The sequence below is a fragment of the Leucopleurus acutus genome (assembly GCF_964270905.1).
Source record: "Leucopleurus acutus genome assembly, chromosome: 7".
NCBI lineage: Eukaryota > Metazoa > Chordata > Mammalia > Artiodactyla > Delphinidae > Leucopleurus > Leucopleurus acutus.
This window is the reverse complement of record NC_139150.1, coordinates 51,055,878-51,073,683: the sequence shown is the minus strand read 5'-3', so window position 1 is coordinate 51,073,683 and position 17,806 is coordinate 51,055,878. Positions and strand designations below refer to the sequence as shown.

General features: G+C 34.7%; 1 protein-coding gene across 2 annotated transcripts in view; it reads left to right on the top strand.

The window, feature by feature from the left end:
• Window positions 1-17,806, top strand: part of LOC309963536 (zinc-regulated GTPase metalloprotein activator 1A) — a 43,872-nt gene that overhangs the window by 15,080 nt on the left and 10,986 nt on the right. For both annotated transcript variants that reach the window (XM_082841977.1, XM_082841976.1), the window contains exons 7-10: window positions 5,009-5,055; window positions 7,015-7,101; window positions 10,137-10,181; window positions 14,962-15,018. In XM_082841977.1, coding sequence (XP_082698103.1) covers window positions 5,009-5,055; window positions 7,015-7,101; window positions 10,137-10,181; window positions 14,962-15,018 — 236 coding nt within the window. The remainder of the gene's footprint in view (window positions 1-5,008; window positions 5,056-7,014; window positions 7,102-10,136; window positions 10,182-14,961; window positions 15,019-17,806) is intronic.

Genomic DNA, 17,806 nt, shown 5'->3' with positions numbered 1-17,806 from the left:
TTCTTGTTAAACTGCTGTCAGACACAAGCTGCAGATAATTGAGTTTTTAAAAAATATATTGCTTTCCCATATTTTGAAGAAATCAGGATTTATGCGTAGGTTTAGGGAGGAGAAACTCTCCTTTAAAAGGCATCTTGCTGTGAATGTTTTGCGACTAGCAAGGTCCTGAAATGCATTTAAATGAATTTCAGTTCACAAAATGCACTTAGTAAGATTTTAAAATGCATGTTGCCGCATAAAGTAAAGTGGTGTTTCTCAACTTTCCAAGTGAAAAATTACTAGAGGCAGAAGAGAGTGAAATTATCCTCCATCTCCTGACCCAGTCTGGCGATATGAATAGTGCCCAAAGTAATCATTTCTTAGAAGTTTAAATTTAATGTTTAAAAATTCATGTCCATTTTGTATTCTACCCGACAATATATCTGAATTTCTTAATTTGAACAAGTTTGTTTTTCTTCCAAACCTTTAATTAGTATGGCAAGCTTGTCAAGTGGTTACCAATACCCCTTCATTGGCCCTTCAGTTCCCTCAGGGATAGAGCACCCTAATTTGAGAAGTTTGGGAGATGATTCCTTTTTAGATTTTTAAGTCAAAATTTATTAATAGTCTTAAGAACCAAAGAAAGACCCCAGATATTACAGTTTTTACTCAGAAATATTCCAACTGTTCTGAAATCATGATATTTCTAGCAAAATGTTTACAGAGGAAGCAAAAAAAAAAAAGTCAAATTCTTCACTCTGAATGTTTATTAAAGGGCATGTTTGAATCCATCTCCTATATAGATTTATTGCCAAATTTGGGATATCTTCAGGATGGATAGTAGGATCTTTTTTTTTTGATAGACTTACAGTACCAGACCCAAAATCAAACTCTATGTATTTATGATTATGGGAATAATTTTATATGTATATTTGGATGTGGAAAGGAGTTAAATAGAATTTACCAGGAGTGTGATAGAGGCCAAAAAAAACCCAAACCAACATTCTGAATAATGCAGACACAGCAAACGTTTAACCCCCTCCCACCTTGATAAAACATCTTAAATTATTAAATCAATATACCTACACAACTGACATACTGTCAGGATAATGGAAACTTTAGATTTTCTAAGTCAGGTGCCAAATAAATAACTTTTCCTTTATATAAAGGATTTGCCAACTTGTCTAATTCCTCTGGTTGCAAAGCTTGACCTCAGTAGCTGCTTGTGATTCAGAGAATTCTGAGTCAGTACAAGTAATGACACTTGGATAATGGGCAGCAATTTAAGGGTGTCATGCTTCACAGAGCCAGCCCATCAGAAGTAGAGCTGAGAAATGGTACCTTGTGGCCAGCCAGCCAAATTGAAACTGAAGTGGTAATTGATATCATGGGCTATCACTCTAATGGGATTGTCACCCATTGATCTGAAATATTCATTTTTTAATCATGGGCAAATAATTGGACAACTTCAAATGACAGCTCTCTATTCTCAGGACTTGACACCCAGGCTACTGACATTGTCCTTTTCAGTTCTACAAAAGTGACAGCATTTAATGCAATAGAATCAATGAATGAAGTTACACAGAAAAGGTCAAGTCAGAGGTTTCTTTTTGGTTCTTCTGTTATATTGCACAAGCTGTTGAAACAATTCAGTCAGAAAACAGTTTGGCTTGGAAAAGACAAGAAAATAAATAGACTGACATTATGCAATAATCTTTTCTTAAAAGCTAAAATAGTGTTAGATCTATAACCAATCCATTGGAAAGAAATAGCTGCTGCTTTTTTTTTTTTAAATGTCACTGACATCTTTGACACTAGATTTCTTTCCACTTTGGTCAACAACAGTGTTTTTTCTTCCTTCCTTCCTTCCTTCCTTCCTTCCTTCCTTCCTTCCTTCCTTCCTCCTTCCCTCCCTCCCTCCCTCCCTCCCTTCCTCTTTCTTCTTTTCTTTCTTTCTCTTTCTTTCTTTCTCTTTCTTTCTTCCTTTCTTCTTTCTTTCCAGCTTGTTTCTGTTTCTGCAGAAAAGCCCTTAATGAAGTTGTGTCATACGATGGTGTTATTTCAAAGGATTCCTTTCTTTCTTATGCTGTGCTAAGTTAGAGGGTGGAACCTTAAGCTTTTTGATACGTTGGATTAATTAGTACCAAAATTTTTCTGGTCTTTTTCTTGATATATAAGCAAAAGCCACAGTCTCTAAGCAGAGATGAGGAATCCGTTGGGGATACATGCATACACACACACACACACACACACACACACACACACTATTTTGAAAAAAATTTTGCAAAAATTTTTCCTTCATTGCCTGTACAGGTAAAATAGAATGTCACAATTTCCATTTTTTCACTTTGTAACTGGGAGTCATCTGACTTAATGACTAATGGTGTATAATGTGCTACTGGAGAATGTCCTTTTGAATAACAAACATTGGTTTTAGTCTTTTTGCAAAGTTTGATTTGGGAAGGTGAGAAGTTGCATAAGGGAAATGGGCTGATATCCAGAGAAAATAAATGTTAGTGTGCATTTATTGTTTGTTTATGTTTGTATAGCCTTCATATGTGCATAGAACCAGGGACATTTATCTCTTCTGCTTTTTTATGTTTATTACATATCATATTCTTAATAGAGTTGTACCTATTGGCAGGTTTTTATTATGGGGACTTTTAACGTATTTTTATATTTGATACTTCTTGACTTCCTAGAGGTCATGAAATGTTAGTCCATCTCCGTTAGCTTTGAGTGAAAATTTCTAATCTTCTGGAGATTAGATTAGATGCATTAAAAACATGAGTTACTTTGTGAAATATTAATACTATTTTATTAGTTACATTTAGGTATGGATATTCAAAAACAAATCTCTAATTTTCTTACCATATCTTTTTATACACCTCCAGCTCACAGCCAAAAAGTCCCAAATTCATATATAAATAAATCTTCCAAAAAGTCAAAAATACAATATTTTGCAAATATTTCAAAAATTTAAAAGAACTTCCATATTATAGGATCATTCAGAGACAGATACCTTGCTAAAAATACATCTTTATTAAACAGATTTACTGCTGAAAAGAAAGGGAGTTGTTGCTGCACATTATGTAGAACTTTTCAGATAACAACATCCATGTATCTATGTCAACAAATAGGAGGTGTTAACTAGAATTCATTCAATAAGTATTTGTTGAACCTGGGTGCCAGGTACTATTCCTGGGATGGTAATAGCCCTTATTCTCTAGAGGACGTAATGAAAGGATTTGTTATAGCCTCAGGCCGACAGTAATTAGCAAAAATAGTAAACTTGGTCTTTTGATAAGAAACAATTTTTAATACAATATTCTTCAAGTTCTGTGATTTCCATAATTTTAGAGTGGGTCTGCGGTTGAATTTATAAGGTTGTACCTAAAGTAGAGATCAGTACATCATTACTCTAGTTTTAGTTTAGGCTAGCTTCCCCAAAAATAAAATTTGGCAAACTTTTAGAAGAAAAAAGGTTTTCTCTATGGATTTTACCAAGACTATTAAATAAAATGATTACCAACTTGCTCTTAGGTCCCAAACTATCCAGATACCTTAATGATCTACCTCTTCATGAATTGTAAAACTGATTTGATGAAATAATTTTGAATATAACTTTTAGGTAATCTTTATACATATACTTTTATGCAGTTATTAACATTTGTGTAACGCTGTTTGCAAGACTGATTTTATATGACATAAAAAGCTCTCAGGGCTTCCCTGGTGGCGCAGTGGTTGAGAGTCCGCCTGCCGATGCAGGGGACACGGGTTCATGCCCTGGTCTGGGAAGATCCCACATGCTGCAGAGCGGCGGGGCCCCTGAGCCATGGCTGCTGAGCCTGCCTGTCCGGAGCCTTGCTCCGCAATAGGAGAGGCCACAACAGTGAGAGACCCACGTACTGCAAAAAAAAAAAAAAAAAAGCTTTCACAAAGATTTAAAAATTATATTCATTTTCCTTCTGTTGAGGCCATTTTCATATTTGAAAAATCACCCTATGGTAAGGTATCCCATGATGGTGACAGTGTTAGATTTAGCTTCTTTTTTATAAATTGAGAATAGCCATTTCCCATAATCGTTATGAAGGCTAAATGAGATAATGTTTGTAAAAGGATTTAATAATTTGTGGAGTTCAATTCAAATACAAAAAGTATTATATAATCAAATTGCCTCTGACATCAGTAGGCAGCTTTTTATTGTGACAGGAAACATCTATTGAGGGTTAAGGTAATGAAGGTGGAACATTTTTCAGAGAAGAACCTTATGACACTGGTGACTTTAGGGATATAAATAAGATTATGGAAAAATAATAACTACTTCCAGAGAGATCAAAATGACCTCGTGGGCTTCTAAGCCAACATCAAAGTATTTTTTGGCACTAGCTTGACTCTGGCAGGGTGCAAACTAAACAGTTGCCCAGAGAGGCCAAATCATTCAAGTGTGGGTTTCAAAATGATAACCTGCTTTATGCTGGGTATAAGGGCTGTGTCCTTCCCACAGCTAATTTGTTTCTAGGGCATTGGAAGGGCCCAGTATGAGTTCATAGTGTGTATGGTTCTGCGGTGGGGGCTGGGGGGTGGGGTAGGATGAAGGAAAGTCTAGTAGACTTTTTAAAAGTACAATTTCAGTGGTTATCTCTTTTTTTAAAATAAGTAATAATGAATATTTAGAACAAAGACAGTTTTGTAAAAAGGAAATTGCCTAGAATCTGAACTATAATGTGCTGTGTTTTTATGACATTATTTAAATCTGGAGGATTTTCCATTTACGAGAAGAAAGAGGTCAGGGGACAAAGTTTAAGCCCTCACACCTCACAGGTTCACTGTAGGGAAAAAATTACAAATGAGGAGGAAAATGCGTTCAGATAGAAAAGTTAGTCCTGAATTTGGGTATTCAGTAATAGAACTTGTTGAAGTTTTTATTAGAGGCAAGCAAGGAGTCCCTAAAGTAAAATCCTTTGTGTTGACATTAGGTTATGTGTTACACCACAGTAACTTTTGTTCAAACTTTGTTTTTATTTAGCATTTAGCAGAAGAAAAACCTGATGGCCTTATCAATGAAGCTTCTAGGTATTCATTTATTTAAAGTATATATTGATTACTGGCTAAATGGAAAAAGAAAATGATTGATATGAAAAACAAAACAAGCTGAGAAACATAAAAACATAGTCAAGGAAGATCTTTTCTCTATTTAAAACTATATTATAGCATAAAGTGAGTGCTGAGCACAGGAGTTTTTTGTGAGGAACTTGGAAGATGTTCACGTTTAAAAATATTTTCTTGTTCTCATACAATTTCTTTGGGATTGAAAATGATTATTAAAAAAGAGTTGAGGGCTTCCCTGGTGGCGCAGTGGTTGAGAGTCTGCCTGCCGATGCAGGTTCGTGCCCTGGTCTGGGCCACAGCAGTGAGAGGCCCATGTACCGCAAAAAAAAAAAAAAAAAAAAAAAGAGTTGATTCACTTCCTGTCTTCTTTAACAGTAATTCAGTTGATTCAACTGTTCACTGTTACTCAGAGCAACAGAGGAATAAATATGGAAATAGTTGCAATTTGGCATTTAGAACATTTTTTGTTTAAATACCTGTATGTTCCTAATTGGGTTCTCTTTAGACTTATGAATATTTAAATTGGTTTGCCTACCCTAAGCATATTCTTGCTAATGGGAAAAGAGTTTTGGGATAGACAACAGTCACTAAATACGCTCTTGGGTTTAAAAGGGAGGTCTCCCTCCACTCCAAGATTTGCTACAGATGATCTTGACATAAATAATAGACTGCAAGTAGGTGATTGATTCCCTATCATTTTAGAATATGGTACTCTGTTGTTTTGTAATCCTGCCTGAACACTTCATTTGATATTTAGCTATGATTCACATTAGACTGAACTTAAATATTTTTGCAACTTTTTCCTTATTAAAATGTTTGTTATAGAAAATATAAGCCAAATAGAAAAGAGCAAAATGTTATAAAAGCCAAAAAAAAGTTAAATATAGGAGCCCTCCAATTTGAAGATTGCAGCTGTCTATATTTTGAGATGTGCACATTCAATCTTTATTCTTACGAAATTTACTTGAATAAAAATGGGATTGTGATGTACATACTGTTGAAACCCGCTTTTCAGTGAACTGAAGTTGATTTATTTTTGAGAATTTGGTTGTTCTTTGAAATAATTAGCTATACCTTCAGGTAGCATAAAACCAGTATTGGGAACAAATAGTCTAGTGATTAAACTTTCCTGAAGAATTGAGGAAATTTTAAAGAATCCTCAGCTTTACTACTCCTGTTAATAGAAAATAGAGTTTCTAATTATAGTAAGCTATTTTGTTATCCAGCATCGTGTCAACTGGATTCTTTAACTTGAATTTCTGTAGTTTATCTGTTTTACAGAGAAAATAAATATTCGTAGTGATGAAGATAATTGTTCAAGATCCAAGTGTAGTTTTTTTAAAAAAACTGTTCAATGTAGTATTAATGTTAAGTGAACTTGTTAATGTAAAAAAACTGTTCAATGTAGTATTAATGTTAAGTGAACTTGTAGTATTAATGTTCAATGTAGTATTAATGTTAAGTGAACTTGTTAAGTGAACTTGTTCTTTGTATTTCTTTGAAAATTATGGTAATTATTACGTGGAATATTTTAATAAGTAGAGTGTCTTTGTTCGTACCACATTGGATATCGGAATTTTATGCATTTTTTTACAAAGAAAATCATGAGTTGAAAATCATCCTAATTGTAAACTATCCTTGATTGTAAACTTTTTGAGGCTTATCTTTGTAGTTTCAGAGTAGCAAGTAAGAGAACTTAGTGAATATTTTTTGAATGAATAATTTGAAATCTGAGTTTATATAGTGATGAATACAATTCATCCTTACTAGTTGAAGGATGATAAATAGTTTAGGAGTAAATTAAATCATTACATAGAGTACTATATCCTTCTTAGCTGCTAATTGATCTTGAGGAGGTGTTTCTTATTTATTTTTAATTTCTTAACATTTCTCTTGACATCTGTTATTTGTTTGCTACTTTAGGCAAGTTGCTTTGGCGGATATCATCATCCTCAATAAAACAGACTTGGTTTCAGAAGAGGATTTAAACAAATTAAGAACAACTGTTAGGTACAAAATTAGAAATGTTTGTTAAGTACCTACAAATTCAAAATGTGCTGTACGGAATATTTTTACCATTATTGCCCTGTAGAAATTTAAGGTTCAAGGTTGACTTGCTTCAAGTATCATTAGGGAATCACATATTTTGTTGTTGCCTAATTGGCTGTTATGTAAATAGTGGTATATAAAATTGTTCCCCATTGCTTACAGAATATACAGTTGAACCTTGATCAACACAGGGTTTGAACTGCCCAGGTCCACTTATACGTGCATTTTTTTCCAATAAACATAGTATCCGTGTTTTCATTGTACAGATCTTTAAGTTAACTAAGTATGGGGAAAAGTTTGTGTTCAATTAGAGATCATAATATGTGGAATTAAAAGAACTAGGGTTTGAGTCCTGATTCTGTTCAAACCCTTTCAGCTTCTTGCCCTTGGGTAAGTCATTTATCAATTCCTTTGTTTTTGAGGCAGAGATAGCAGTATGAGGATTTTCGATGGTGAGGGGGCTTGGTGCCTCTAACCCCTAAGTTGTTCCATGGTCAACTACAGTTCAAAGTTCATGACTGATATTCAGGGTCTTCTGACTCCCTCCTCATTTTCCTGTCTTCTCTTTGACTCCTTCCCTACATGAAGTGCCCTAACTTTACCCAGGACGGTTTACTTATTTTCTCATGGAGGTATCTTACCAAATCCTTTCTTTACTCTTAATGTATTCTCAACTCTCACTCTGTCAGTCCTTGAATTCCTTCTTTTTCTCTGTTTTTCTTTTATTTTTTTAAGCTATTTTAGCCATTCTCTGGAACTTATCCCTTCCTCCCACCTCTTTCTCCCTCCTTCCTGCAAAGTCTTCCCTGTCTCAGGTGGTTTCACTTTTCCCTGAACCCTCATTGACTTTGGTCTTCCTTAACTGTCATCTAACCATGCCTGTTTTCTAGCTAGCTTTAATGTCTTCAGTGTCCGTGGCCGAGGCTGATCAACATAGGACAATATGAATGGTACTCAGATATGTGTTAAAAGATCCAACAGTCATTTGGACTTTTCAAATGAGGTTAGAGTTCAGGGACTTTTAATTATTTTGTAAGACCTAAACTGATAAAAGCCATCTACAGAGAAACGTTTGATAGCTTTTATTATTGGTCATCTTCAGTGCGTACAATCTGCTGACATCAGATTTTGAGTTTGTCAGTGCCAGTTCATATAATATATGTTATGAATTGAATCAGTAAAGGTAAAGCTCATTAGGATTTTGGCTGCAGTGGTTAATGATTGCAGAAGAAAGAATTCATATTTTTCTTCTTATTTGGGTTATTTTAGTAGTAATATCCTCTTAGATTTTACTATAAAAAGCTGTAAGAATGTCTCCATGTGGAGGGTAGGTAGTGCTGTGTAGTATTGAATAATGTTTAAAATCATGGACTTTGGAATCTGCGTTTGGTTTGAGGCATTGTTGGTAAGCTTCACACAGTGCCTGATACATAGTAAGTGCTCTGTTAGCTATTATTATCATTATTAGATTGTAGATTTTTTTTTTAGTTTATATAGTAATTTCCATTACAGTGAATAAAAAAATGAAAGAAATAGAAAGATGGTTGATATTTTTGAAAAGTCTAGAAAGATGAAAGTGGTGAATGGAGATTATTTCTTTTACCCCTTTTGACACTGGTCTCCTAAATTTTGTTTCTCTTTTCAAAATCCTATGCATCATTGTGATTGTAGAATGGGGAACATAATCTATGTCACAAACATTTTTGGCATAAAAAGAGAAATTGTTACTACTGGGCACTTCTATCCCCATACTGACTATGTAAGCTGGATCTCTAATACGAGCAGTATTGACATTAGCCAGCTTGTTGCCAGCCTGTACTGTATAGCAATACCAGAAAAGAATTTGACAAAGCACTTTGATAAATTACAGACCCTTTGGGCTTTTTACCCTCCATTGTACCTCAGACTTGCGACTTACTCAGAATTAGATTTGAAGAGTTGGAAGAAGATAAACATGTTTGAGAGGAAATAGCCTTCAGGTTATAGAGTATATTCAAAAGAGAAGATTAAGAGTTTTGTGAATTAATAGAGAGACTTGCCTCAGAATCATTGGGAAGCCTTACCCATGAGAACAAACTTGAACAAATAGCACATATCTTCATCAAGTAACCCTAAAGGCAATGGAACTGATGATATAAATAGATGAGGTGTACAGTTTACTGCAAAGGATTTAATAAGTATTTTTGGCGCCATACAAAAGGGAGCCGTATTTCATTATCTTTGTATCAGAAAGGGGAGGCCTGGCAGAGTAGGTAGAGATCCTAGCTAGAGAACTGAAGAGGTATTCTATTAAAAAACTGGATGTGGGGCTTCCCTGGTGTCGCAGTTGTTGAGAGTCCACCTGCCGATGCAGGGGACACGGGTTCGTGCCCTGGTCCGGGAAGATCCCACATGCCGTGGAGCGGCTAGGCCCGTGAGCCATGGCCGCTGAGCCTGCGCGTCCGGAGGCTGTGCTCCGCAACGAGAGAGGCCACAACAGTGAGAGGCCCGCGTACCGCAGAAACAAAACAAAACAAAACAAAACAAAACAAAACTGGATGTATGGCTGAATACTGAGGACAGGCTGGGGTCAAAGCCACTCGTAACTAGGTTTTTATATCTAGTGTGTGTATAGCCATTTCCACAGTGTGTGTTGAGGACAATTAGGTGTCAGTTAAAAGTTTATCTACTCATTTTAAGAATATTAGAATTACTGGCCTTTTATAAATCATTTTTTCTAAAGTGAAGGGTCTTTATATAAATCACAAAGTAGCCCCCAATCTTTCAGTTGTGCAGTAGATTTTTGCATATCATGTTTTAATGCATAAGTGGAATGTACCTGATTTATGATTAGAAGGAAAAACTAAACTATGAAAAATGTAAGTTTGTTTTTTATTGTTCTCTAGCTTTAGGATATATTTGTATATGCTTACTTCATGTTTTAGAAATAATGTGATAGAATGGTTTTTTAAAAAGTTAACATTTTTTTACTTTCCTCATTTTTATATTTATTTCAGATCAACAAATGGACTGGGAAAAATTTTAGAAACACAAAAATCAAGGTAATTTTAAAAGCTGTTACTAATATTAACAATAAATAATTTTAGTTAATAAATATTAAGTAATCGATAACTATGTTTGATTCTAATATAAGGAAGATACATGTGCATTAAAAAAAAATTAGGCCCAAAAGGTTGTTTTGAATGCTCTTTATAAATTAGTTTGGCATATTTAGTTAATATATTGTAACTGAGGTCTTGTAACTAAGACCTCAGAGCCATGATTACACTGTAACTGTGCTTTTGCTTTAATGAGGAAGAAAACATAGGATTTTGAACCACTCAAGGAAGTAATTAATATAGAAATCTGAAAAAGTATACTATTAGGAATCTTATCTTAATTTGAGATATTTAGATGCCTTTTTAATATTTTAAAAACTTTTTGAGTGTTTAATAGTTGCAAAAATAATGTCATGTAAAAATACATGGAACCTTTACATTTAAGTTCCTGATGCATTCTTTTTAAATATTTTGATTTTGATTTCCTATAGGTTCTTCTCTCTTTTTAATTTTGTTCGTACAGATGTGCCTTACTTTATAAAACAGATGTGTTCTTAAAACATCTGTAAAATGAATTTCTGTAGATTGAACTCTATTTTGCATTGAGTGCTATCATGATTTCAGAAAATTTCTGTACAGAGGTATTTTTATTAACCTTATTTTTTAGCAAGAATGGCTTAGCAGCTGATAGACCCAGCAACATGCAGCTAGAAGCTCTGAGGCTCACAGCTGGCAGTCTAGTGCCACCCAGTTCTCAATTCAGAGATTCTGTCTTCGGAAGTACAGGAAAGGCCTTAGTTGAGTGGCTTGTCTTGCCATGGTAGAGATTAGAGGTGCTGACAGACTACCATAATGTTAGGCAGTAACAGCAGCAGCTGCTTATATGCATGTGAACAGCTGGGGAATTAATTTGGCATGCATTCTCAGAAGCCACTCTGCTGGTAGAGGTAGCAGAAGAATGCCTTAGTGTTAAGTCCTCTATAAGCATATACCACATGTGCTCCCTTCATTTCAAATTCCAGTGTAGAAGGTCTGTGATAACCTAACTCATACCATGAGCCATTCCTTGGTATCTGTCTTCTTCCTGTTGCGTTACCATTTTCTTTCTTCTTAAATTTTCTGCTTTTTACAAAATGACACAAAGACAACCACATAATGCTTAATTAAGTTTTTAAAAATCATACCCATAAATAGCTGTGGTTTTGTTGTAATAGCATTTGTTCAGTTTGTATTTACAAATATTGTAAATCAGTTTTTTTTGCCAGTACATCTGAGAATCTAGGAGCTTTCTTAAATAAAGAAAAAATTTTAATTTTCTTTCTTAAAAAAATTTTAATCTCTTAAGCATCTTGTGTTTGGCAAACGCTTACAATAGTAAAATGACAGTCATAAAACTGCTATAAACGTGTAGAAAAGGCTTACCTTGAGTATTTAAGTTAAGAAATAAGAATGGCATAGTATGGTCTCATTGGTGAGACTTAAGTTGATTTTGAGGCAAATGGAAGTTCTGATGGACTTCAGGAGTGGAAGATTAGAAGAAGTGCCATTCTTATCTTTTCCAGACTTTTTTTTTAAATCTTGGAGATTAAGTGGACTGGATAGAGGAAAACCAAAGTCCAGTTGATCAATAATAAGTTAATCAATTCAGCAGTTTACTGATCATTCTATTAGTTGCTAGGCATTTCATGGAATGTTGAGGATTTAAGCAATGTATAGGTAAAAACTCTGCCTTTAAAATTACTCATTTGGGAGAGGCAAGAAAACAAGCAAAAATCAATATATTAAATATTATCAATATAACAGTAACATTAAATGCACAGGATCCTATAAGATCAGGAAGATAGAGGAACAACTATTCAACTCTTCTTGATGAAGAGTCAGAATATTTTGACTGGTAAGGTTATCATTGACTTGAATCTTGAAGAATGAATAAGAGTTTTCCAGATGGACAAGAGTAGCAGTGGCTTTCTTGACATAAGGAAGATTTTGTATTCCAGAACCTGTGAATATTTTAGAATGGTTAGAACACATTGTGTTATATTGTGGAGAGAAAAAGAGGTATGACTGTGGAGATGGAGAAATTACCACAAAGGGTCTTGAACACCATGACACGTGGTTTGGATTTTCTCCTGTAGGCAGCAAGGAATTAATGAAGGATTTTAAAAGCAGTATGAGGGCTTCCCTGGTGGCGCAGTGGTTGAGAGTCCGCCTGCCGATGCAGGGGACACGGGTTCGTGCCCTGGTCCGGGAAGATCCCACATGCCGTGGAGCGGCTGGGCCCGTGAGCCATGGCTGCTGAGCCTGCGCGTCCAGAGCCTGTGCTCCGCAACGGGAGAGGCCACAACAGTGAGGCCCGCGTACCAGAAAAAAAAAAAAAAAAAAGCAGTATGACTCTTGGGAGGTGGTAGGGTAGTGATAGCAGTGGGTTTGGTAAAGGGGATTAGTTCCGTTTTGTAAACATTGAGTTTGAGATGCCACTAGGGAGGGCATTTGGAAATTTAGCTCTACAGTTCAAGACTTACTATTGGATGGTATCAACAACTCGTAGGTCTGGTGGCCCCTGTTTCTGAGACTCACTGAACTTTGAAAAGACGACTATATCTCTGGAGTAGTAGCTGAACTCCCCTCCCCTGAGACAGCCAGAGCCCTCTTCCTTTTTCATTCTCCTGTCCTTGGTCTTAAGCGACTTAAAGCAGTCTTTAGACATATGGATAATTGAAAGCTCCTCATAGAGAAAAGATTAGATACTCCTGGCATGGGTAGTTCAAGAAATTAGGAGAAAAGATGAGCTTTGGAACTTTTTTCCTTCCCCTCTGTTTGCTTCATTCTCCCATTCAGTTTTTACATGATGGTAATAGTCCATTTATTTTTTCTGTGTTAATGTTTTGGAAAAGATCTGATGTTTTTCTCTCTGAAGGGGGAAGTTAAATAAAATTTGATGCCATGAAAATTAGTTTTCTAGTTATATGCCTTGGATGAGTGAAGGAATTTACTTTTGATGGTGGTACTAAAGTCCATGGCAACTTTCATCTGGAACCTTAGACTTTTTCCTCTTTTATTCTCCATTGAGAATCTGGTGAGATACAGTGAGAGACTTTGATATTTTATTATTCTCTGTAGAATTTAACCTGTATAGGTCTTTTGTTGATCCTATCTGTTTTGAAAATATCAAAAGAATCTGGGTACAGAGCAGAATTATTTCTAAATCTATGATATGTATTCTCAAGGACACTGTTGCAGTGAAAACTGTAGTGTATTTAGAAACTTGTGTTTCAAACTGACTTTTGATATTCACACAGTTGACCTGAATTTTGATATTTACACAATTAGCATGTATAAACTTTTTAAACTTTAAGCTATTCCTAAGTTAAAGGTGATAAACTTGGTGGAAAACTTCATCCACTTGGCACCTGTCAGTATAAATATTTGCTCAACTGTGATGGTGTGAAAGGAAATAGGTTTAATGTTAAGGCTTTGGTCTCTTATGTAAATTGATATTCAAAAATTTCTTATGGAACATTTACTTCTTTGCTTGATTATTTTCCTAATTCTGTTCATCTAGAATGTCCAGAATTTGAAATGTTACAGTCTGTTAATATAGAACTCTGGAGTATTCTTCTTTTAATAAGATGGGAATTTGTCTGCCTTGTGCCAGGAGAGGTGTTCACAATCTAACAGTATCATTGCCACAAGTATGAATATATGGCAGCCTGTTGAGAATGAACAAAGCAGACACAGCTGGTCAGCCCTAAGTTAAAGGGGATGGCTTTTACATGTTTTTGTATTTGAAAAAGTTTTGAATTTGCAAAGTTTTGTTTTCCTTGTGAGAAAATTTAATAAATGTTTGGCAAATCCCTGGAGTATGATTTTGAGACTTAATTATAGTTGTCATTTTCTTCAAACATTCCTTCATTATAGCTTTGATTATGGAGAAATCACTGTCCTTTACTGTTTCATAGGCTGACGTAAAATTTGGAACTCAAATCACTAGTCTTTATAAATTTACTTTTATGTATTTAAACCAAACCTAATGCTAATTGTGATATAATCTCTTCTGATTTTTAATCTCTGCTTTCCTAATAAATTAGGCTTAATTACCACAAAATAATTATAATAGAAATAGTGTTTATTCAGACAGAGCACTAACTGGGAAGTTTCAGTCTATATGCAACCCCATCTGAAGGAAATAAAATCAAACCACATTCTTTAGATGTAGATAAGGGTCCTAGAGTGAATATTTATACATTGATTGTTTGACTCCTCATATTCTTATGATACTACCTGTTGTATCATGAAAGCAGGGAGGTGGAGTAAAAGAAATACAGAAATTCCAATGTACCTATACTACTGTGTTATTTCCATTTGTTCAATTTCCCTCATTTCATCTTTTGAGTAATAAACTGCTACTTTTGAAAATTTTCAGTTCTTTAACTGATTTTTTTTTGGTTATAAAAATATAGTTTGAAAAGCTCAAATTTTCAGGATTGAAAAGATAATTGAAGGTAAAAACAAACCAAAAAAACCACTACAATTTATTGAAGCAATAACCAAGTAATTTTCTGCCTTGGTCTTAAACCATTTATTCAATTTTTAAAATTTTATAAATTCCATAAAAATTTTTTTACAACAGCTTTTTGTTCCTTGCCTGTCATTTTATTTTTCCCAAAATAGTATATACTGATTAACATTTATGTCTGCATTTCTAGCAGAATAGAGATTTTTTTTGATTAATTGAATATACTTTACAGAAATTAACACTTCAAAATGGTTTTCTTTCTTATAGAGTTGATCTCTCAAGTATATTAGATCTTCATGCCTTTGACAGTCTCTCTGGAATAAGGTATGTTTCCTGTATTTTGGTCACTTTTATTATAATGTACTTTTTATTTCACAGTTATAGGAGTTACAGGAATGATTTACACAGATGCACATTTGATTTATGCTTCCTGTCATTTCTTTGGCATACATGACCATTCCTAATGATTACATTCTTGAAAGTTTTGCTAAATGTATGTTCGGGAATCACGTGTATTCTCCTACAGAAATTATAGTGTAAATGGTAGTTAACTTTAGAAACTTATTGTTAATATTTCTTTACCAACCACTATGTGTAATTCTTTCCATGAGAAAATGTATGAAATACATAGAAAATTTTAGTTCAGTGTGTTCCCACAGATACTCCCTTTCCCGTAGTGATGGATCAGTTTCCTGCCTCTTTCCCCAGAGAGGATCCTTTTGATAGGGAAAGAAGAACAAATGGTTTTTCCCTGGACATCGATATCTTTTTTAATCATCCTTACCCATTTTTAAGTGTACAGTTCAGTAGTGTTAAGTATATTCACATTGTTTGCAGTGGATCTACAGAACTTTCTCATCTTGCAAAACTGAAACCCTATACCAATCAGATCACAACTCCTGGTGTTCCCCTCCCTGCAGCCCCTGGGAACCACCATCCTGTTATCTGTTTCTAAGAATTTGACTAATTTAGGTACCTCAAATAAGTGAAATCGTACATTATTGGTCTTATCATGACTGGCTTATTTCACATAGTTCTCAAGTTTCATCCATTTTGTAGCATGTGACAACATTGTCTTTTTAAAGGCTAAATAATATTCCATTTTATGTATATACCATTTTTTCTTTATCCATTTATTCATTGATGGACATTAGGTTGCTTCTTCCTCTTGACTATTGTGAATAATTCTGCTATGAACATGGGTTGGGTGTGCAAATCTCTCTTCAAGATCCTGCTTTAAATTCTTCTGGATATATGCCCAGAAGTGAGATTGCTGGATCATATGGTAATTCTGTTTTTAATATTTTGAGGAATCACCATATTGTTTTCCATAGCAGCTGCACCATTTTACATTCCCACAAACAGTGCACAAGTGTTCCAGTTTTTCCACATCCTTGTCATTTTCTGTTGTTTTTGGTAGTAGCTGTCCCAATGGATGTGAGGTGATAGCTCACTGTGGTTTTGATTTGCATTTCTCTAACAATTAGATATTGTGCATCTTTTCATTTACTTGTTGGCCATTTGTATATTATCTTTGGAGAAATGTCTGTTCAAGTACTTTCCCCATATTTTAGTTGGATTATTTGGTTTTTTTTGTTGTTGTGGCTGAATTGTAGGTGTTCTTAAATAATCTAGGTATTAACCCCTCATCAGATATATGATTTGCAAATATGTTCTCCCATTTCCTCTGAAGTAAGATGAGTCATAACACCCTTATGTGAAAGGTAACCTCTATCCACCCAGAGGAAAACAGCATCCTATCTCTGAAGACAAAGGGAGACACGAGGAATCTGAAGGCATAGGCCTCTCTGAGTTTCCCCTAGTTTACTACACTTGGCTCATCCTCTGTCCTGTCATATCTTTCTGTGGCTTTTCACTCTTCATCAAACCTAGCACAAAAACACTCAGGTTTAACCATTTCTTCAGGTCTTCATTTCCCTATGAAGGTTCCTTTGTCAAATAAAACCTTTATTAAATAAATGTATATGCTTTTCTGTTGTTAATCTTCGTCAGTCTAATTTTCAGACCCAGCCAGGGACTCAAGAGGTAGAGGAAAACTTTTTCCTTCCCTGTGGAAGTTGTAGGCAGTCACTGTCCAACATTAAATATTGAACACAGGGAAAGAACATAGAATTTTTCAAACATTTTCTAAGGTCATTTCATTCCACACTTAGTGCGTTAGTGACACTTAAAGAAGCAGCTGTTTAAGGTGAAGCCTTGTTCTGGATAACGCCTCTGCATAACTTTTCTTTGTGCTTAGATGCTCAACAAGAGAATCCTTTCCTGAGCAACCAGCTGGGAAGGATTTAATTTGACACTTTCCCTATTAAGACCCCCCAAGGAGACTCATTCCCTCCAACAGTTCCTACAAGCCTTTTCTCTTTCCTAAACTTGCTGTTACTAATTTACCCCTCACTGTTCTTCAAGGCAAAACATCTGCAAGGTTTTAAGTCCTTTTCCTCCTCCCGACCTACCCCCATCAGTCTCTAAAGGTATGCTGCAGTTGTTATAGTTATAATCTATGGCATATTGATCTTTTGCTCTTTCCATATCAGAACAATGCATTTTTAGGATTCTGACCTTTTGTTTTCTCTCAACTACTGGTAACTGACTGTATAGAAGGCTTACATTTACGGATACTGTTTTTTTTTTTTTTTTTAAGTAGGTATATTCAAGGGAAAACATTGATAAAGGAAAAATTTACCCTTCTAATTTTCTTTAGGTTCAGCATTATTTTCATCTGAGGAAGCATGTGGAGAGTTGATGAAATTTTGAGCAATTGTAAAATGCTTATGTATATTTTCCTAGGCCTGTATTAGATCTTTTGGAAATAAAAAAGAAATTTATTTAACATATTTAACCACACCAAATAGTGTTGCTAAAGGTTAGTTTTTATCTCTGTTATGTGTATATATATGTATGTAAATGTATATACATTTTTAAGAAAAGTTTTTAAACAGTCTGCCAGTGTTTGTCTATTAGAATATGTAAACAGCATGTAAAATTAGAGCTGTGTAATAGATTCAGTTGTGGAAAGTCTCTCCTTTGTTTAGCTTTGTATCTCTCAGTAATATATAAGGTTAAATCAGAAGTGTATTGAGCTCTGAATTTA